Genomic DNA, 23,223 nt, shown 5'->3' with positions numbered 1-23,223 from the left:
AATCACATCTTCAAATAACAAATATGAAACGGAGTTGACCGTAAGCAGGTGAGGCTCAAAGCCCCACCCCCACCCCCATGATGGACTTCCTCCAGCACAGCTTCATTCACCTCTTAAAGACTTCACAACCTCCCCAAACAACACCACGAACTGGGAACCAAGAGTTCAAAAAGACCTGAGCCTGTAGGGGCACCTTTCCTATTTAAACCACGTCGGGTCAGTGGAAGAACTGTCTTGATTGGTTTTTGCCCCAGCCCCCTGTGGGCAGCACCATTCCCCAGGCTGGGCCCTGGAACATTTAACAGTGAAGAAGGCTAGACAAGCTCCTGACTGTGGGTGTGAGAATAGCTCCTTGCATTTTCCTTGATGTCCCCAAACTGACGGCCTGTATCTTAGACTTGCAAGCCAAAATAAATTGCTTAAATTGCTTATCGTCGGGCTATGTTCTCACAGCATCAGAAATGGAACTAGAAAAAGTCCCCAGGCCACCAGCACTTGCAAGAGCTTCTCCTCACCTACCCACAGTTCCTATCCAGGTGGAGCAAAAGGTCGTGTGCCAACTGAGCTACATTTCTAAAAAGCAAGCATAAAGCTTCTGTCAGTCCCTCTGCCTGGAGCTGCCCAGGGATGTGCTCCCTGCAGTCTCGGTCTGAGTAACAGCTCACTAGGTGGTGTTTGGCTCCTGGTAACAAGGCAATCTTTCTAAATGCGTTTGTCTCCCTGACTGCATAGAAGTGAAAGTTATTGTAGCTTTATAAACAGCCATGGGTTACAGTAGCACTGTCACTGTGAAAGAGCAGTGAGTGGAATTCTCATAGTAAACAATGCAGTGTCTCCTGCCCTAATTCCCCCAACACCAGGGCCCTTAGGTAAGGGTGTCTCAGGCCTGCACTTTCTGAGATGGCCGGTTAGCTGTTCCCACACTGGGCAGTCAGTGACAGCTCTCCCCAGCTGAGTATTCTTGGTGGAAACCAACCGTAAGTGAATAGAGAAGAAGTTCTCTTTGAAAGATGTGAAGCGGAGTGTCTTCTGGGAAGAATATCCAAACACACACTTTCTCATGCCACCAGCTAAAGATGCAGAGCGGAAAATAATTCACACTGCATTGGGGACTCTGGCTTGGAGGATGGCAGCCACCATGCTGGCCGGTTTCTCCCCTACCTCTGTACCCTAATCAGTGGGGACTTTGGGTTTGATGTTTTGTGACCTTGAGCCCATTCACATTATTGCAAGCCCAGATGCACTGTTCAGTGTACAGGGCTGAGGAACCCAGCCCTGGCTTTCAAAATGTCTGCCCTGGAAGCTCATTCCCTCGCTAATGTGCCCCCTGGTGCCATCTCTGCTCCCACCAACCCTGCCTTCTTGGCTGTCTTGAGCAAGAAGACTGTCCCCAGACCAACTTCTAGGGACATGTCCCCAGAGATTCAGGATTATAGAAAAGGGAGACATCCAGTAATAGATGGCCCAGCCTGAGACAACAGGGGCTAACCTTGGCTAAGTAGTCAGTAGAAATGTCACAAAGAGTCCCTACCACTCTTGTTCATAAGAAAGCTAGACATGAGAGGTCGGTAGCTGCCCGGTAAGCTGACTCACACAGCATGGGCACTGCTGAGAAAGCCTACCTCGGGCCATCTAAGACATATGCAGGAAGACATCCTCCAGAGCAGACAGATCATGGTCAAACTTAGCTCTCCCAGACTCCCAGCCACTTCCTCTTTCCCTCTTACTACCTTTTCTGTCTTGTCTCCCAGCTCTCTGTCCTAGGCCTCCATGATCAGCTTCCCAGAAGCCTGGGAGGGTTCCCATATGACAGGCTACCTCCAGCCAGACCAATCTCACTCACATGCAGGGCATAGGCCATTGGCTCAAAACCCAGAAGCCTGAGGACCACAAGCCTGGAAGCCCTGGCTTCTAGACCTCTACCTACTTCCGCTTGTTCTGTAAATCTGGGTGGGTCTCTTCTCTCCAGGCCTTGGTTTCTCCTATTGGAAAGGACAAGGTTAGACAACACAAGCCCAGCTATTTTCATTCCCAAGGCGCCGGGCATGGCTCAAGACTGCGATTGCCTGAACGTCTGGGAAACTAAAAGGCAGAGATGGTCCCAGAACCATCTTTCATGGCTCAGAAATCTTAGTGAGCCTGGAAGGGGCCACGTAAACTGCACAGTGGGGCGAGGCCAGCGAGACCTCCTCAAAGTTCCCAATGTGGGGGGCGGGGGGGACAATGAATTTCATTCCAAATAAGGGAACTTACAGCAGAGTTCTCTGCTATGGCCCAGTTCCGGCTGGTTTATGTTAGCTGGATAAGACTAAACAGACCTTCATGTTCCCAGTATTAAGCACTCAAAATGAAAAAGCGCCTGTTTGTCTCAAGCGCTGAGACACAGGAAAACCTAGCACTCCCCTGAGGCCCCTGGGCAGCTTAGGGGGACCCTGGGTGCCTGCAGAAGGCAGCAGAGCAGAAGGTTAACCTCAGTGAGGCGGGCGGGGGGGGGGGGAGTGGGGAGAAGAGAAGGCAGCACGATTGTGACTGCAGCGGTGGGGAGATGAGGGGCAGCAAGACAATGAGGTGGGAGAGAGGAAGGCAGCCGACCACAGAAAACATGAGAAGCCGCCACCAGCCTCCATCATCCCTTCCACCCCCAATTTACTGGAGAGACTAGGAAGCAGAGAGAGGAAGAATTGGACCCTGACAGGCCAGCAGGCACATCAGCTGCCACCCTCAGTGTGGACACAGCTTGCCTGAGATGAGCATTTAATTATTTACCAAACACAGCCGCCTGAAGCGAGATGACTTCCTGCTTTGTCCATACCCACCTGCAAGCCACGCCCCATTGGCCCGCTGCTCCCAGGCCTGGCCACTGGGTCTCACGGCTTGAGGGCAAGCATCACCGTTCTATCTTAGAGGTGAATACACCAACCCTAAGTGTGTGTGTGGAGGGGGGTGGGGATGTGGCCTGCCCAAAGCTACTTGTGTGCAGACAGGGGAGTGAGGACCAGTGATTCCCACAGCACTGGAATCCTCTGATTCAGGCCCCACACTGTGGCTAGACTCCTCCTTCAGTTCCCGGTCCACACCAAGGCAAAGCCCTGCTGTGTCTACCAAACTTTACCACCGTTCAAAACGAATTCTTCACCTGGGCCTTTTGGCACACTCCTGCAACACTAGCACTCAGGAGGAAGAGGCAGGAAGGCCACCGTAAGTTAGAGACCATCCTGGTCTACAGAATGAGCACCAGGCCAGCCAGAGCTACATAAGACTCTCCCGAAAGACAAACAAGGGGCTGAAAATACAGTTCCGTTGACAATAGACAAAGATAAACACAGCGCCGGGGTCCACCCATCCTCAGCTCTGCACTCACTGGGTGTGGGGAGACAGCTGTGATCCCAGCACTCAGGAGCTAAAGAAAGGCAGGAGTTCAAGGTCACCCTCAGAGACACAGCTAGAACAAGACCAGCCTGGGCTACACAATACAGACTCCAATAAATAAAAACACATTTTAACTCTGGGCAGCCCTCCTACCCTTCTCTCGGCCTGTCTACCCTCTCCCTTTCTCCAACCTTTGACCTCTACCTCAGTGATCTATAGCAACCAACTCTATGAGGGTGAGGACATGAGCCCAGTGTCCAGACCCTGGTGCACAGGCTGAGACCGTAAAGAATCTGTTCTGTCATCAAGTAACTCAGTCCCAGGGTCTGGTATTCAGGAAAGGTCATTGCAACAAAGTAGAGATGGGGGGGGGGTGCAACTCAGGGATGGAACTCTTACCCCGCATACAGAGGACCCTGGGTTCCATCCCTGGTGAGAAGGAGGAAGAGGGAAAAGAGGAAGGAAGGGGAGGAGGGTGAGGTGAAGGAGAACAGCCACCAAACACGGACAGCCTGAAGATTTGACTTTCCCTAGATCAACCCATTCTCAAATTCATTTCAAAACAGGTTAAATTCCCTCTGGAGTGCGGGGCCCTGGAGATGGCCATCAGCATTAAGTGACAGAGGCAGTAAAAGCCACCAGCAAGCAAGCAGGTCCTGACTACTAGTGTGCTCAGTGCTCAGACGGGGAATCCGGAACATAGGACAATAATGAGGGGGGACAGCAAGGCCATCTAACTCAGCCCCACTGGTCAGAGGCAGCTCTTCAAAGGAGCGGAACTGAGAGGAGACCTGAGGCAAGTGTCAGAGGATGACAGACGGATGGCCAAGATGTGTTGTGCTTTGATTATTAACAAGGCATTAGCTCAAACGAGGAGCCAGACTGTGGAAGTTAAGCCTCTTAGGCACTTCTGAGCCTGTGCCTCCAGCCCGGCTGATACTCAATATCGCCTTCCCTTCTCACACTGTCGGCTGGCTGCTGTGACCGCCTGACCCAGCCCTACCCGTCACATCCTCAATCCTCAGGGAGTTCCAGGGGCCCATGAGCTTTTGAAGAGGTGAGCAACTAGAATGGATTCCCACATTCCAGAAACACCCCAGACCTCTCAGGCTCCTTGGTCAGGCCCAGGGAGTTGAGCTAGAGGGGGTCTCTCTGAAGACCTAGACAAAGTGAGCCCACACCCCGGGGGCAGATTTGCTAGCAGAGAGGCTGCCCTTCTCAGGAGCCTTGAGTGTCCCAGCCACAGTCATGAAGGTCTTTGTGCAGAAAAGATGGGTGAGAGCTGGGTGGCAAAGTCAGGACCCCCAACTCGAAACCTGTGGGCAGCAGGCAGCGGCTGACCCAGCAATTAGGTACAGGGAGCTAAGAGGGTTCCCAGGAGGCAACCAGGAAATAAAGCCAAGACCACATGCCTCTTACTGACATGTTGCATGGCGACACTTTCTCTACAATGTTTGCACTTGACAACAATGCAGTTGAGTAATAAAAAAAGAAAAGAAAAAGTGGTAGCCTCCACCTCTTATCCCAGTACTAGGGAGGCAGAGGCCCATGATCTCTGTGAGATCAAGGATAGTCTGGTCTACAGAGTGAGTTCCAGGACAGCCATAGCTACACAGAAATAAAAACAAAAAACAAAAAACCATAAATTTTCCCTAACTTAAAATATTATGTCAGGCCACATTCACTATGAACCTTGGCTGCAGGCAGCCCATAGACCACATCTTAGACCCATCTGCAGGGTTCCCGAACAAGACCCAGAAAGGAAAAAGAGGCTTCACAAAGCTGAGAGCCCAGGACACATGGAACAGAATGTTTCCCTTGTAACAGCTTCGGCTCTCTGAGCGAGGGCCCCACACTGGAGGTTGTGGGAGAGAGAGGAGGAATGACCCTGTGTAGACCCTGCTTTTTCTCACCCGGGGGCCAGGCCAGCCAAGGCAAAGAGCCAATCCCTCTATACCCCAGCCACAAGACAGTCAGGCCCCTTCGAGCATGGCTTAAACCATTCTCATTCACAGTTGTGGGCAGAGAAAAACCAGGCCCTAAGAAGCAGAGCTGTTGGCCCCACTAGCCTGGCCTGGCTTTGGATGGCTCTCATGAGCTATACAAACTCAGGCTTAGCATATCCTATTCAGTGAGTGCTCCCTCTCCCCAGGGGCTATTCAGCACAAGTTAGGATCCAATCGGCATTAATTGGACCGAGCTGGCAGTGCCTGGGGCGGCTTCAGTACTGTCATCATGGATTTGACTCAGAGCAATGGCCCACGGTTCCTATAAGGCACACACCCTTAGTGTCATTTTGGAAGGCTCAAGTGAGTGTAGATGGTGCTGTGTGAGACAGTCTGACTGCTTGGACAAAGCTAATACCCAGAGGCCTAGAGCTGAAAATGACTTAGCTGGGGTCTTAGACCCAAGCAGAGTGGAGAAGCCAGGAATATCTTCTCAGGACTCTACTGGCCCCTTCATCTGCTGATGGCCCCAGGAAGTCTCCTCTGGAAAATAAATCTCCTCACCCCAAGGCCTGCTAACCAAGTCCCAAGTCCAGAAAGGGGGCCTCAACCCAACGGTAAAATCCTGAGCTCGAACGGATGTCTGTCCATAGAACTCAATGAGGACACTTACGAGGAGAGCCACCCTCCAGGAGTGGGTCCTCACCCAGTGTGGGACCCAGGAGTGGGTCCTCACCTAGACCTCCACACACACTGGCAACCCCAGCACCAACCTAGAATCTTGCCTGCAAAAATGGCACCTTCACCCGGAAATGGAACCCTAGACTCCAGGAACTGAATTTTGTTACTTGCTAGCCTCTCCTCTCAGAACAAGCTCTGGTTAGTTCAATGCCTCAAGACCCAACCCAACCAATTATGGTTTCTTTCTTTTTTGGTTTTGTTCTATTTTTATTTAGTTTAGTTTATTTAGTTTATTTGTTTTGTTTTTGAGACAGAAAGAGGGGGAAAAAATGAATGCTGCTATGTAGCCCAAGCTAGCCCTGTATACATGGTCCTCCTGTGTCCTGGAATTACAAGTGTATACCATCATACCTGACTATATATTTGTTTTATTTTGTTTTCTTTCTTTCCCACTCTCTCTTTCTCCCCCAAACCCCAACCCCCAGACAGGACACTTTAGCCCTGACTGTCCTGGAACTTGTTTTATAGATCAGGCTAGCCTGGAACTTAGAGGTGTCTAATTCTGCTTCCCAGTGCTGGGATTAAAAGTACATACCCTCAAGTCTGTTTCTCTAACAGACTTTTCATTGTTTCTCTAACATAACTTCAATGTGGGGCTCTGATGAAGAAGCCCATTCTCCCTCAGACAGGTTTCTTCTCCTTTTCCAGCTAAGGAGACAGGATACTCTTGTGATAATAGAGCCCTAGTTTCCAGGTAGGGCTCTCTGATGGGGAAACTTTCATGTGAATGACACTGTGGTTGCTTGTGTTTGTCCTGGCCCTCTCCTCCCCTCAGTCTAGACCAGAGTCTACATACCAGGCAGGCCTGCTCAGCCCCAGCCTCTGCACCTTATTCTATGTGCATAGAATCTGTTACAGTTTGGAAATGATTTAAATGCCTCTCATGGGTTCACATGTTGAAGGCCTGGTTCTTAGCTGGTAGGTCTGCTGAGGTGGCTAGACCACGAAGGCTCAAACTTTGTCAATGAATCAAACCATTGATGTTGACTGGGATATTAGGGGGTGGATCTTCCCTGGAGGAAGTGGGTCCCAGAACCTTCTCATACTCCCTGCTTCCTGCTCACTATAGGTGAACTGCTTTGCTCTGTACCACTTGACCCTGCCACATAGCCCTGCCTCACCACAGCCAGGGACTGTGAACTGAGACTTGAGAAACTAACCTGGAATGAGTCTTTGTCCCAATATGCTACTTTTGTTCAGTATTTTGCATAGCAACGGAAGACTGATGTAGGACTTGAGTGGGGGAGTGGGAGAGGGTTGTCCCAGGTCCTCTCTTGTCCCTGGAAGCTGAAAAACATTCCAAGCACTGTGAAACAGGAAGAGGTCCTTTCTTAAGGCTGGAGAGACAGCTCAGGCTGGGATTTGGCTCCCAGCCTTCACGTCAGACATCTCAAAACTGCCTGTAAGTCCAGCTCCAGAGAATCTGACACCCAACTCCAGCACCTGCACACATGTTTACATACCAGCACACACACATATATACACACACATACACATACACACACATATACACACACATACGCACACATACACACATACACACATACACACATACACACACATACACACACATACACACATACACACACATACAAGAGGGGTTTAGGGTGAGCTTAGAACAAGGCTCAGAGTTTGGACTTTACGGGCAATGTGCTCATAGAGAGTATGAGAAGGTTCTAGGACCCACCTCCTCCTTCCTCTCTCTGTCTAGAGTCCTGGACTGAGAAAGCAGGGTGAGTAAGACAGTCTCAACTGGTTCTGAGGACTGAAGTCCATATTCACTCGCCCTCCACCTGTCATGACACCTATAGATCTCCCTCCAGAGGACGGCGCCACACCCGCTCCTCCATTCTCCACAGTGGCACCACACCCAACTCCGGATGGCACAGCTCACGAAATGATTAAACTAGGCCTCCTTGGCTCTGCCTGGAGCAAAGTGCTCCTCCCTTGTCACAGGAGAGCTGTGTCACTCCCCTTAGAGACACTCCAGAATGGCTGGCTACCCCTAGAGACCATGAGTCGCCTCGCAGCAGATACTGGGGAAGAGGGGGAGAGGGGGGCTGGCAATGGTCTCCATGTTCTGTCCTTACTCCGACCTCTGGAGTAGTTGGGATGGTATCTGGGGGGTGGGGGGGGCGGCAGGCCTAAAACAGACAACAAAGAAACAAAATCGGCCATCCAGGTAAATCTGTAACAGCCTTCCCTCCCTTCCTCCACCTCAGGAAGAGGCCTCCCTTGCTCTTTCTACTTTACTCCCCACAGGCATCCGGCACACTACCTGCAAGGACAGACAGACTGTGAGAGCGCTGAGACAAGAAAGTGGACGTTGAGTGACTTTTTTATGGGGAGTTCCTTGACCAGGAGCACTAGACAGACGCCTCTGGCCTGACTCAGTCCCTCGGTAATCAGCAGTCTCTCTCCCAATTTTCCCTGAGCTTGGCCCTCTCTTCAGTGCAGGGTACCTGAGATCTCCCTGAGCCTTTGCTGCATCACTCCACGACTAGCTCCGAGTTCCTGACTGACAGGATAACCTGTGGTCTTCAATACGCAGGTACCAAGGACGACACGGGGACAGCACCATGTCCAGCATGCCCACTGCTCTCTCTGGAGACACGAGGTTGGCCCCTCCCGAGCCAACGCACAGGTCAAACGCACAGGACAACACCCACGGCTTGCACTGTCTTTATGCAGACACAATGGCCTTGACTGACTAATCAAAGGGATAGTTGGGCCAGGCAGAGGGGCTCGGGCCCCAAACCCAGTCATCCGGGCTCCAGAGGAGATGAAGCGTTACTCCTGCCCCTAGTGGTGGAAGGGCCGGTTACTTCCTTCCAGAGAGCATGAATAGAGGGAGTTAGCATTACCTTTGCAATGGCAAAACTGACAAACACTGCTTGAGCCAGGCCCTCAAGGACAAACTTAGTGATGGAGCAACGAATGACTTGAGAGCATGTGTCGGCAGCAGCGTCAAGTCAGGTAGCACAAGAGGAAGGGAAATAAATTCTGGTTACCCTCAAAGGCCCTTTGATAAGTGTGATGGTCAGTTCTGATGGACAGCTCCATCTCTAGGACGGTTTGGGAGGACATCTCAAGGAAGGGTTAAGTGAACAGAGACATCTGGCCTTCCCTCAGAGTAGCAGCACCTTCTGCTTGTTAGCCCAGATAAAAGGAGGTCCTCACACAAAACCTTCCTGCCTCCGCCTCCTACTAGGGAACTTGTCTGTCCCATAGCTGCATCTGCTGTCTACATCAGGACCTGGGTTCTTTGACAGCAGCTCTCCTGGAATAGCGCAGACCTTCAGCGCCGGAGTGGGATGACTGACCTATCCAGACTGATGGACTGAGAAGCTACAGGGCCTCATCCTCTTCAACATGCCTGTGGCCGCCGTTGGATATTCTGGCCTAATCCTGCTAGGCAAACCAATAAACATCCTTTAAAATATATATTCATTCTTTCCTCTAGAGAATTCTGATGGCCACAGTAAGGACCCAGAGTCCCTTTATAACCAATCTCCTTCATAACCAATCTCAACCTCTCTCTCCTCTCTCCTCTCTCCTCTCCTCTCCTCACCCCTCCCCTCTCCCCCTCCCTCTCTGCCACCACCTCTCTTCCTCTCCCCTTCCCAAAAACAAAACAAAATTTTATTTAAAATTACTAAAGGGGGAGCTGGGGAGACAGCTCAGAAGTTAAGAGCACTTGTGGGTCTTGCAGAGGACTGGGATTTGTTCCCCAGCGCAGCTCTGAGGAATCCATTCCCTACTCTGGCCTCTGCGAGTACCTTCAGCCATGTCTCAAGCCTTACTTCGGGAAGCACCCATGGTGTGAACTATGATAACAGATTCTCCTGGTTACTTTGTATGAACCCAAAGTCCACTTTTGCTGAAACCCCTGACTCTTGGCCGGGCCCACATATATCTGATGAATCAGTAGAACAGAATAAAAGGCTTTGCCCACATATATCTGATGAATCAGTAGGATAGAATAAAACAGGCTTTGCATCACTGTCTTCATGTCCTGTCTGTCTCATCTGCTGCCTCAAGACTTGACCAGATTCTCCGAAGTTCACATGTGGCTGTGGAGACCATTTTTAAATGTTTTTGCACGAGATCATAATTCAGCATTTACTCGGTTTATTGCCCACTGGGATTGGTTAGGTGTTTCTTCTACTGAGCCCTCAGGCTTTCTTGGCAACTCTAATACCTACAGTCCCTTAGTCTCAGTAAGACACAAACCAAACTATGAGGTCAGATTATGTGAGACAGCCCATCCACCAGCCCGCAGACCTCAAGGGAAAGTTCTTGTGCAAAAGGAAAACATCTTTGCAGGCCTTGCCTGTGGCCAACAGACAATTACCGAGTGTTGGCACAGCCCAGAAAAGTCAACAAAAGCTTACTTCTCTCTGCCATTCAACAAGCAGTGGTGATTGGTTCCTTCTCTCTGCCAATCAACAAACAGCGGTGATCGGCTCCTCCCCTCTCCACACCTGGGTTCCGCTTTGTTTTGCTTTGCTTTTCTGTGGTGCTAGAAATCAAACCTAGGTCTGTCCCTAGGTCCCACGAATGCTAGGCTAGCACTCCACCACTGAGACACGCCCTCATACTTTTGCTAGACAGGGCCTCGCCCCATCACTCAAGCTGGCCTAGTACTCAGTTACGAGAGACCCGCTGACCCCACATTTGCATGGGTCCCTCTTGATCACAGCTGTGTTGCTCCGACTTGGGCTGAAAGTCACGGGGTCGGAGCCTTCCTCTCGTTGACCTTGTTTCTACAGCTTCGATGTCATAAGACCCAGCCATCCAGAGTCAGGTATATAACATGGTAAAAATGACATTTTATCTTTTAGGGCCTTTCTCTCCAAGCCCACAGCTGTAATCTAACCCTGATGGGAACAGCAGACACATCCCAGGAAGTCTCCAAATAAATGCCTGACCAGCTTCCGCTCACCACAACTATAACATGCTCTCCAAGAACGGGCATTAGGGTAAACTGAGGAAAATCTAAATAACTACAGACATTAGTAACACGGTGTCAGAGCTGTCACTGTCACAAATGTTGTGCATTAATGGGAGATGCCAATGATAGAGTAACTGGGGACAGGAGTGTCATCAAGTGGTATAGCATTTGTCTAGAATGTGCCAAGACCCGATTCAATTGCCAGCAACCATGAGGGAAAGAATTAGGAAAACTGGATGGATGGCCTTTGTGATCTCTGGGGAAGAGGGAACCTCAGCGGAAGAACTGCCTCCCTCAGACGGAAAGTGAGCATGTCTGGGGGCGGTCTCTTGATTGTTGATTGACAGTCCACTGAAGGCGGCTGGATCCCCAGCAGACTGGTGAACTGTGGAAAGGTAGAAAACTTTTGTTTAAGGAAATCTCTTCCATTCCATGCTTTGTTGGTTACCTGTTTGCTCTTTTAACAGGGCCTTGCTATGTAGCCCAGGATATCCTCAAACTCAAGATCTTTCTTCCCAGTCTCCCGAGTGATAGGGTTATAGCCATACATCACCACGCCAGACTTAAAGGGTTTTTCCTTTTTTTTTTTTTTATTGTTTCATTCTTTTTGTTTATTTGTTGACATCAGGTCTCGTGTAGCCCAGGCTGGCCTAGAATTCACTATTTAGCCAAGAATAACCTTGGGTTCCTGATGCGCCTTCCTCTGCCACCCAGGTCCTTGTCACAAGCACACATCAGAGCATTAACCCAGGGCTGTGAGCATACGAAGCAAGCACTTCACCGACTGAGTTATACTCTTTTAAAACTTAAAGTCAAACACATCTCCGTTAGAATCCTACCAGCTCTACTGGACGCCAACCATGTGACCTTTGGCACGTAACCCATCTAAGCCTCAGTTTATCCGTCTGTCAAAGTGTTAAAAATCATTCCTAAAATACATGTCGATGATCACCCAAAGAGTTCAGACAGGGGGTGGGTGAGTAGGTAGAAGCTGCTGCCAAACTTAACGATCCAAGTTCAATCCCCAGGATCGGTACGGTAGAAGGAGAGAGTTCTCCCCCAAATTGTGGCCTGGTCCCCGCTTGTGCCTGTATTCCTGTGTAGGTACATGTACGATCAAATAAAACCCAACAACGTTTTTAAAGTTCAAACAGTTGAGTTAGTTGAGTGAGTCTACATGTCACACAGGTCCCTGGACCGTCAGCGACATTCGTATTCTGACTTCATTTTCATCCGTTCGTTTGTCGTTTGGGTTTCTGTCTGCTTCCCACCAGCTCCACGGTGGATAACCCCAATCTATTTAGTACAGTGCTGTGCCCTAGGGAAGTGCTGGCCACTTCTGGGGCCTAGTGTGTGTTTCTTAAATGGTCCTCCCCATCAGAGCATCCCAGGAAGCCACCTCTTACCTACTCACAGAGCCCCACCACCCCAAACTGTGGCTAGAACAAAGACAGCCAGGCCACCTGCCTGCCTCTCAGAGATACCTACCTAATCCTTTTTTCTTAAGGTACCCAGCCTCATCTCACAATGAGGGGGATCCTAAAATTATCAATGCTTGGCCATTTTCTGAACCAGCAGGATTTGGGTAATGACTCCTGATAAGCCAGGCCTACAGGACGTCTGGAGTCTCGACTGACAAAGAAATGGCTAAGAGACAGCCTAGCCTATCCCCAAAGCCTTACCTTCCTTGTAGATCTGCCGGTCTCAACGGTCTGGCCCATGTCCCTCTGTCCCTGAAGTAGGTTTCCCAGATGTTACCAAGGAGACTTGCATCCTGCCCAGGGTTGCCAAAGCAACCAGTTCAGCAAGAAGCAGGCCCTCAGCCTCTAGCCTCTGGGTGTGTAGGTCCAAGCATGAGGTAATTGCAGATTAACAGGAAACAGCCCCAGAGAGCTGCACACCAGGGTGAAGGCAACCCTGGCATCCGCTACGCAGTGCCCAGATCCTGGTCCCCTCCCCCTCTCCTCCGTCTGTTCTGCCTCTGCCTATCTCTCCTCGCTCCTGGGCTCTGTAAAACCAATGGATGGTCTCAAAGTGCGAACTATGAGAGTCCCTGTCGCCTGCTGTAGGTCAGTAGCCTTGTAAGAAAATGATGGGTACACACCAAGGAAAGGTCAGTGGAGAAGCCTAAAAGAAGGAAGCTTGTGGGAGACAAGAAAAGGGCTCTGACCAGAACCTATCCCAGTATAAACTGCCAGCCTTCAGAAGTGTGAGAGACACATTGTTGCAGGCCAAGCCTTCAGCAGTAGCATTCTGTTATGTATTGGTATTGGTTGCCTGGGCAGATCAGGAACAGGGGGATGTCCTAGTAAGGAGAAATACCTCCAAGGCCAGTCTTCTCCCTTATGACCTTCATGCCCCAGGGCAGAAATTCTGAGGAGAAAACACCAGCTTTACATTTATTGGGAGAGTGAATGAATTCATCTCTATTGAAGGTGCCTAAGAAAGAGATTCATTGTAAAACATTGTTTATGTGTCTCTGTTCAACTATATACTGCCTGTGAAGGCATGAAGACTATCAGAACACTTACGCTAGAGTTACAGTGGTCATGAGCTGCCCGCATGGCTGCTGGGAACCAAAGTCACTGGGGAAGTTATGAGGGGGCCAGAGGTGGGGAATGCTGGACTAGCCAAGCCATCTTTGATGTCCTTTGACTAACCAAGGGAGGGAGCTCTGGATTGGGCCTTGTACATTCTTTTCTCCCTCTGGGGCTCTGCTTGTCTCTTTTCTACAACTGAAGAAGAAAAAAGAAAACAAACAAACAAACAAAAAAAAACAAGTCAAGACAGGATAGTAGTTACAGTAGTGGGATGGCTTGCATAAGAATGACCCTCGTAAGCTCATATATTTGAATGCTTACCATGGTGTGGCACTGTTGGAGAAGGGTTAGGAGGTGTGGCCTTGTTGGAGTAGGTGTGTCTCTGAAGGAAGTGTGTCACTGGGCATGGGCTTTGAGGCTCCAAAAGCCCGTGCCACGACCAGTCTCAGTCTCTCTTGGTCTGTCTCGGTCTCCCTGCCCCCACCCCACCCCCAGGTCAGGATGTAGCTCTCAGGTAGCTCCAGTGCTTGCCTGCCCGCTCTCTACCATGATGATAATGGATGAAACCTGGGAAATGGTAAGCACTCTCCAAATAAATGCTTTCTTTTACAAGAGCTGCCCTGGTTGTAGTATCTCTTCACGGCAATAGGACAGTCACTAAGACAAGTTGCAAACTCCAAGATCCCGGGTTTGAATTCCAGCTCCATTCATTTCTTCCCTACAGTCCCCAATGGGTTCTCGCTATGGCGCACTGGCTGGCCTCAATCTCAAAGATCTGCCATCGTCTGCCTCCTGAGTGCTGGGATTAAAGGCATGCCACTGTGCACTTTAATTATTATTATTATTATTATTAATTATTATTACATTTATTTATCCATAGGAGGGTATGCCACAGCACGGTGTGAAGGCCAGAAGACAGCACACAGGGGTGGGGTCTCTCCCTCACAATGTGAATTCTGGAGATTGAATTCAAGTCACCAGGTTTGACAGCATAGATGCCTGCTGGGCCGCCTCCCCTGCCCTTCTGTTTATTTCTAGCAGACCTAGGAGAGGTTACTCAACTTCTCTCAGCCTCTCTCTCTCCATCTATAAAATGCCTTGGTATATTGTCAGGAGGATGTTGATGGGAAAAATCTACATAGTAAGTACTGGGCACACAGTAACCACCCAACATATGGCTGCTCTTGTAAATATTACTACGGCAATTAGCAAGCAGGGTTCAAAGGTAACACTGAATCGAACACTGACAGAGGAGGTAGGAGCTACCCTGACATCTCTGACATCCTAGGGTGACTAAGGAGGCCACCGTGCACCCCAGCCTCTGTACTGCAGCTAGGGGTGGATGAGCTCACGACGTCTGCAGACGTCATGGCAACTAAGGAAGAAGCCCAGACGGAGCCGTGGAAATGTCTGCGTTGGCTGAATGGAAGCTTTGATTATCTGATTACGGCTGTGGCAGCCACTGAGGATGGGGGGAGGACCAATGAAGGATAACAGTGCAGTCACTCTCAAGACACAGGCGGGAGTGAAGATGGCGGCTAAGCCAGGCGTGACGGTGCACACCTGCAATCTCAGGACTCAAAGGGCTATGGCAGGAGAACTGTCGTGAGTTTCAGGGCAGCCTAGGCTTCAGAGTGAATTCCGTGCCAATCCTGTAGCCAAGGCTACAGGATGAGACCTTCTCTTAAAGCATACAGGGGCAGGTGAGATGGCTTAGCAGGCAAAGTTGCCTGCCACCAAGCCTGACAACATGAGTTGGATCCCCAGAACCCATATGTTCAAATAAAACTGACATAATCTCCCTGTCTCTCTCTGTCTCTCTGCCTCTGTCTCTCTCTGTCTTTCTCTGTCTTCTTCTGTCTCTCCTCTCTCTCTCTCTCTCTCTCTCTCTCTGTCTCTCTCTCTCTCTCTCTCTCTCTCTCTCTCTCTCTCACACACACACACACAATTATGGAAAAACAAGCAAACAAAACACAGCAAAGCAGGAGGGTCAAAAGTTCATGGCCATCCTCAGCTACATAACAAGGTGGAAGCCAGCCTGCTCTACATGAGACTCTGTCTCTCTCATAACAAAGAAACAAACAAGCACCCATCACAGTTACTGGTATAAGGACCTATATCAAGGCAATAGCAGCTGGGACACAAGGCACAAAGCTGGCTACGACTTGGTCCAGGGAGCCCCACCCTCTACCCTACATCCAGAGGCAGGGAAGAAGCTAAAGATCCTCCAGCAATTTTTCCCCTCAGACTCAGAATCCAGACTCCTTAGCTGGGCTTCGGGGGCTCCTCCCTCAGCCACCAAGAGTCTCAGCCTTCGTGGAAAGGAAACCCAAGTGCCTAGCTAGCATCAGAGATTGGGAGACGGGGAACAACCTCCTTGCCACTGCCATAACCAGTACTCAGTGAGGGGACCAAGTCAGTAAGTATTATGTTTTAAAAGATGGCCAGTCCATACAGCCCGGAAGAACATTGAACCACAATGCCTATACTCAGGAGCTGGAGCATGGCTCTGTGGTCAAGAGCACTTGCTGCCCTTGCAGAGGACCCAAGCTTGGTTTCCGGCACCCACATGTAGTTCACCACCATCGGAACTCCCGTTCCAGGAGGTCTGACACCCTCTGGCCTTCTCAGGCACTTGGCATGTGCATGGTGTATATGCTTACACACAGGCAAACATATAAGAACAATTAAAAGATTGATCATTTTTAAAAGAAACGTTCACAGTATCCTTACTCATAATAATCAAATGTGGGAAACAACTCAAGTGGCCATCAACCGATGAATAGATGATCCTGATGTGGCTTATGCATGCAATGGAATATTATTACTTGATTTTAAAAAGAGACATATTACATTGTCAATGAAGCTTGAAAATATTAAGTTGAAGGAGCCAACAAAAAGTGCCCCACTATTCTAGGATTCCTTTTATGTGAAATGTCCGAGTAAGGCAGGTTCCTAGAGACAGGAAATAGACTGGTGGTTGCCAAGGAACAGGGGCAACAAAAGTAGCTGCTTAACGTCACAAGGTTTCCTTTTGAGGCAATGAAAACATTCTGGAATGGGTCAGAAGTAGTTATTATACAGCAGTGTAAATGCCTCGAAATTGCATGCATTAAGACAGCAAATTTCACACCATGTAAATTTTATTACAATGGATCCTTTAGAAGGTAGGAGGTGGCCCACCCACTCTCCATCCATGGGTGACCACTGGGCTGAGTAACTTCTCCCCAAATCTTTCTTTTACGGTCTGTTCCTCCACACTCAGCAGGAAACGGTAAAGCACTTTAAAAGAGCCAGAGAGGAGGAAGATCTTATTCTCCTGTGTTTTTCCGCATGAAACACGAATTCCCTCCAGTCACTGAGCTCTGCTCACTGAGAATATACAGCACACATGTTCTCTTTCTCTAGGTCGTGCCCTGTCCCTGCCCACACACCACAGCGTTCCGATTCATCCTGTGCCATTCACTTTCTACGGTCCCACCCATTCCCGGCTCAAACCTTCCATGATGTGCCCTCCCATCTCTGACCTCTCTGACTGTGGCACACAGACCTGGGCTTTCAACAACCCGACCATCCAAACGTGTGTCTCCCTCCTCCTTCCACCTTGCTTTTCCAGGATCTTCAGCCTAAGATGTCAAGGGCATTGACCTCAACCTCTGAGCCCAGCGCACATCTCCTCGGGCACTGTTGGTTGGTCCTGAGCCCAGAGCTACACCTGGCTTCCGATGTGCTCCTAGATCCATGCTCTTCCGACCTAGAGGGGATTATCAGTAGAGGGTCTCCAGGAAAAGCCAAAGTCTACCCCTGAAAGGTAAAAGTGAAACCCACTTCACATCAGTCTGACAGGCAGAACAGTCTGATATCTCCCTATGATGACAGGTCCCGGCAGCTGTTTTAATTAAAGTGATGAGGAACCAACAGGGCTGCAACAGAGGGGAAGAAAGGAAATCGGTCCCTCTACCCCCACTGGATTTCTAAATGGGCATTGCTAAAATCACAGCTGGATGCTGGCCTAATGCAGAACATTGGATGGGGCAGCCAGAATCACAATCCTGAGTCCAAACCAAGATGATTAGAATAGAATTCTGGACAGCCCCTAATCTACCAGATCTACCAGAAGATGCCCACAGTAGTGTTGACATGGAGGGAAGGAAATCTGCAGTGAAAACCAAGCACTTACAGAATAAATGTGATGGCTTTCTTTTAATTCTGACGTGTGTGTGTGTGTGTGTGTGTGTGTGTGTGTGTGTGTGTGTGTGTATCCACACAGTGTGGGGGTTCCCACTAGGCCAAAAGAGAGTATTGTATCCCCAGAGTTGGAGTTAGAGGTGGTTGTGAGCTGTCCAACATGGGTGCTAGAAACCAAACCCTGGTCCTCTGAGAAAGCAGCAAGTGCTCTTAACCACTGAGCCATCCATCCAGCCCCAATGAGTAAACACTCTCTTACAGGGAAATGAGGGGCGGGGACAAGAAGTCAGGCTGAAGAGGATTGGCAGATCCAGGGATGTGTGCTCATGGACATTAATATTCACATATTTATTCTGCTTCTCCTCTTTCTCTCTCTCCCCCTTCCTCTCCCCCTTTCCCATTCCCCCTCCCCATCCCCTTCCTCTTCTCCTCCAGTCCTTTCTTCCTTCTTTGACAATGTCTCACTACCTTAGGCCTCAAACTCACACTCCTCTGGTCATAGCCTCCCAAGGGCCAGGATTTCGGGTGTGTGCTACCAAATCTGTGACTGAGAACAGGAAACAGGGACCCCTCTGACCAAGACACATAGAGCTCACAAATACTCACAAGCCTAAACGTCAGGTAAAAAGGGGTACTGTTTCTGGGGACTCCTCTAGGCTTCCATGGAGCCAAGAGGAAAAACAGTGTCTCTTTTAGGGTGACAGGCTGTGGTCACTGAACATCGAGGTCAATCTGCCCAGCCCCCAGCCAACCCCTGCCTATGAAGGACAGAGCTCAGTTTTGCCCTTCAAACTAACCTACTAAGGAATTGGTCAAATCCGTTTGTTTCCCCCTTTTTTTCTTCTCGTTTGTAAGGAAAGAAATTTATCCAAATGATGCCCACAGATTCCTTCCTCATTAACAATCTCTTTCTGGTGCGTAGAAGCAGCCTCTGCACATGCTGACACCAACAGTCTATGTATTCGTGTGTTTATTTACCAGCACTGGGGACTGGATCCAGGCCTTCACTCACATTAGGCAAGCGCTCTCTCCGCCGTAATGCCCCCAGCCCATGGCGGCATTTATAATTATAAAATAATACTTCTGTAGCTAAACAGACAAAACTGGAAAAAGCACACCGTGACAACCCTGCTCCAGGAAAGTAAATAGCAATGATCTTCTTCACACACGGGTCATAATGGAATATCTCTAACAACCCTGCTCCAGGAAAGTAAATAGCAATGATCTTCTTCACACGCGGGTCATAATGGAATATCTCTAACTTTGAGTGTTCAATTTACAGTTGATGTGGAGGCCAGAAATCTAGAACGAGGCCATTGGGAGAGGATTCGTTAAGAAAGGTGGACAGTCGCTCTCGTCAATAGGAAGAAAGTAGGAGAAATTCCAGGGGTGGAGAGGGGAGGGGGAAGTAGAAAGGGGGGAGGGGGAAGTAGAAAGGGGGGAGGGGGAAGTAGAAAGGGGGGAGGGGGAAGTAGAAAGGGGGGAGGGAGAAGTAGAAAGGGGGAGGGGGAAGTAGAAAGGGGGAGGGGGAAGTAGAAAGGGGGGAGGGGGAAGTAGAAAGGGGGAGGGGGAAGTAGAAAGGGGGAGGGGGAAGTAGAAAGGGGGAGGGGGAAGTAGAAAGGGGGAGGGGGAAGTAGAAAGGGGGGAGGGGGAAGTAGGAAAGGGGGAGGGTATATGGAATTGAGGGGGCAGCAGGATTAACTACCGCAACGGGGATATGAAAAAGCCATTGGAAACCTATAATTTTTTAAGAATTATTTATTTTATGTATATGAGTACACTGCAGCTGTCTTCAGACACACCAGAAGAGGGCATCAGATTCCATTACAGATGGTTGTGAGCCACCACGTAGTTGCTGGGATTTGAACTCAGGACCTCTGGAAGAGCAGTCAGTGCTCTTAACCTCTGAGCCATCTCTCCAGCCCAGAAACCCATAATCTTATCACCAAACTTTTTTAAGTTTGAAGGGAGATTCCCCCACATTGCTCAAAAAGCTCCTCCTGAAGCTGTAGGTTAGAAAACAAACACCAACGGTGTCAGGTGTGGGGTGACCCCTTATGAGTTGGCCGGGGAACCTTAGAGGTCCCCAAAACAATACAAGCTCTTGCCATCCCTCTTGGCTGTCCATCAGAACTAGACACTAAGATTCTATTGCTGGAGGTACCACACACCTTCATGAAATAAAGAGGCCAAGCTGGAACTGAACTGGAACCCTCCTCCCTAGTCGCAAGCTTCTGTAGTACAGGAAGTGCTATATAAGCTCCTTTGAGGGAAAAAAGATACAAGTGCTTTTACATAGCTGTGAGTCCTACCAACAATGAGACCAAAGTGCTAGGCAAGGTACAGCCCACTTGGGCAACAGTGGTACAACTGTTATAGAAGTAACCAACTTTATGCTTGGATCTGAGGCCCACTCCACAGAAGGGAATCTATACTTGGTTCTGTAAACCCCCTCTAAAGCTCATAGTGGGTGGGGTCACAGAATCTAGGGGTCCTGTTGTTTTGCCAAAGTGACATAGTGTTGACCTACCTTCCAAACATATGTTTATATTCCTAGACCGTTACCACACTGCCTTAATCAGAATATTTCTGGTGATCTGTGCTAAAGGCAGAGATCTATGGCTTCACAGGGTGCTGAGAATCGGTGACAGCTCAGCCCTGAATAAGACATTTGTGATCACTCCATCCAGGCTTAGGGAGCATTAAGGAAGGGGGAGCAGAAAGACTCTAAGAGGCTCAGTATAGGAAGGGCTGTGAAATAGCATCTCCTGGGAAATACGGGTCATTGTGATCATGAACTCTCAACAACTACAGACGAATGTACTGGGTCTTCCCATCCCATCCATGGGCAGCCAGGGACAGAGGAAGGACTCGGGCCCCATCCCTCACCACTTAACTGTTTCCTACAGACAGATCCAGGGAAAAGGGGAGTCACTGCCATCAGTGGCACATCCACTAGTGACCTCAGCAGACACCAGCTCATAGCCCCCAACCCACTGGTTACACAGATGGCCCTCGATATAAAAATAAGGGGGAGGGGGTAGCACTCATCAACATAAAACATCATGAACCTAAGGAAAAAAATATATATATATACTTTAAGATAATAATTTATTTTTATTGCACACATTTTTTAAAAAGAAAACATAAATAAATGAAATAGGAGGAAAATCCCATATGATTCATTACCTAGAACCTTTAAGAAATGTTCCTTCTTGACTCTTATATATTTGTGATCACTGGTTTTTCCTTTCGATTTGCCTTTTAACAAAATGGGAATCACAGAGGGGAGGGGGGTCACAAAGTCTTCGCAGCTTTACACACCGTTCCTATGCTGTGAGCACTTCCCCAAGTCATCAGAGTCTTTGAAAATACAATCCTCCCCCAAAAGGCAATACCATGATTCCCAGGCATTTAGCTTGATTTCCTAGTCTAAGTGATACTGTCAGGAGCATCCTAATGGCTGTAAGTACAACCTGCATCTCCATTTCCCTCCCCCATCAGTTCTGTGAGGAATCACAAGGTCAATAAACACGACTCTAAAAGGACCTGTGCGTGTGCCGCCATATTAATTTCCATAAATCCACCAAGACCCGCTGATTTTCCTGAGCAGGGTGGAGGAGAAGTTATGAAAGACGTGATTAGAACACAGGCAGGGGTATGTCACCCCTTCTCCATCTTGAAGCTAACTGCCTATCAGGAAGAAACAGGAGTTCCAAGCCTCTAGGGTCTGAAGCCTAACTGTTTCTAACTCGAGGAACAAGCCTCAGTTCCCCTCATCTATAAAATGGATATGGTTACTGCTGCTCTGCTGACTAACCAGAGAAGCCTCTGCGCTCCCTGAAACGGTGCCTGTGAACATTCTTAGCAATCACCAAGGCTCTGGGTTAAAGGTCACTCTTACTACCCTAGCCATATCCTGGAGACTGAGGAAGTAAGTTTTCTTGTTTCATGTTTCGGGGTTTGTTTTTTCTTTTTTCTTTTTTTCTTTTTTTTTTTTTTTATTGTTGTTGCTATTGGCTAGAAAGCCCCGGGACTTTTAGCTATCACTGTGCCCCTAGAACTAACTGCAACCTGGCTCTGATAACGATGAAAACAATTATCTTTCCAGAGAGAATTAGCTGGGTTCAGGCGCCTAGGAAACCGAGCAGCATCTTCCAAAGGTCAGAGACATGTTGGAAGCTGGAAGGCCCAGAGCTGAGCCTAGGGCCTCCCCCAGGGGATGCTGGATGGATGGTGGGCTATAGATAGCAAACCTTCCCGATAAAGGTCCATCCGTTTGGAAGCTCCCTGCCCCTCTTTCTAGGGTTCAGATCAGATAGTTTGTCTTTGGGTGCACTAAAAATAAATAAATAAATAGCAACCCGACTCATTCGGTGCAAAAGATCACCCAACGCAAAAGACCCCGGGAGCACGCTCCTGCCCTTTTAGTCCCGGATCTCTAAGACCCTCTAGAGATGGAAACGCAGCTAGTGCTTCCAGCGGGATCTCCCCCAGTCCTCGGCAGATGCAAAGCAGACGAGGGTGACTCTCTTGGGAGGCTCATCTGGAGAACCTAGGTTTCCCTCCACACTGCCCTATCCAGCCCGCAAATGTCTTTCCCACCTCTCCTCACTGCTTAGCATCACTGGAGGGGACTCCAGTGACGTCGCCCGGGCAGATAGGGAGACCTGCGCAGACCCCCACCGACCGCCATCCTCCCTCATCTCCACGGTCAGCACCGGTCAGCTGCTACCGCAGCCCACCTCCACCGTCAGAAGCGCCTCTCCCGCCGTCCAAATGCACACAACAGGTGGCACCTGCCGGTCGTCCCCAACCGCACCTCTGCCCACCACTCCACCTGCGCCGTAGCCCTCCCTGCCGCTGCGCCCCGGCCGGCGAAGCTTACCTTTGAGGTTCTGGGGGTGGCCCCGCGACGCACGGCTGGGGTTTCCTCGCTGCAGAGAGGAGACACTGGAGAAGTTGTTACCCATGGCATCGGCCCCCCTGGGGTGCTCCGGCGGGGGCCAGGCGAGGCTGGGCACAAGCGGAGGAAAGGTGTGCAAGTGTGTGCGCGCGCGGGTGCGCGCCGCCGGGGGAGGGCCCTGGCGGGGCTGCGGCTGGGGGCGGGCGGTTCGCTGTCTCTGGCTCTCCCTGGGCTTGGCGGTCTTCGCTCGGCGGGTCCTGCCCGCCGCGGGGGTCCTCGCACCGCCGGGTTACCGGGCTCCCATGCCCCGCGCCCGGGGCGGCCGGGCCCCTGGGCCCCGGCCCGCGGCGCGCGCCGCTGCGCTCTGCCTGGTGCTGGAGCTCGGGTTCCGGCTGCGGGTGGGCGGCGCAGCGGCGGCGCGCTCCCCGTGGGCCATAGAGTCGGGGCTCGGCGCGCGGCTGCTCGGAGGCTCGGCGACGGGCTCGGTCCCCGCCCGCGGGGACGGCCGCGGCGACGTGCGTGGCGCCCTCCCGCCCGCGGGTGAGCTTGCAGCGCCCGGCCTGTGTGGACCGCCCCCCG

At 50.2% G+C, this 23,223-nt stretch overlaps 1 protein-coding gene across 3 annotated transcripts in view; it reads right to left on the bottom strand.

Annotated features, from left to right (window-relative positions):
• Neurl1 (neuralized E3 ubiquitin protein ligase 1) overlaps window positions 1-23,186 on the bottom strand; it is an 85,984-nt gene extending 62,798 nt beyond the window's left edge. Inside the window, exon 1 of one of the 3 annotated variants that reach the window (XR_015628454.1) lies at window positions 22,627-23,186. Coding sequence is in view for 2 of the 3 variants with exons in the window: in NM_001401624.1 (NP_001388553.1) it covers window positions 22,627-22,711 (85 nt within the window). In the remaining variant the exon portion in view is untranslated. 3 annotated transcript variants of the gene reach the window in all.
• Between the last annotated feature and the right edge of the window lie 37 nt (window positions 23,187-23,223).

The sequence above is a fragment of the Rattus norvegicus genome, chromosome 1, assembly GCF_021556685.1.
Source record: "Rattus norvegicus strain SHRSP/BbbUtx chromosome 1, alternate assembly SHRSP_T2T, whole genome shotgun sequence".
NCBI lineage: Eukaryota > Metazoa > Chordata > Mammalia > Rodentia > Muridae > Rattus > Rattus norvegicus.
This window is presented reverse-complemented; position numbering and strand designations above follow the sequence as displayed.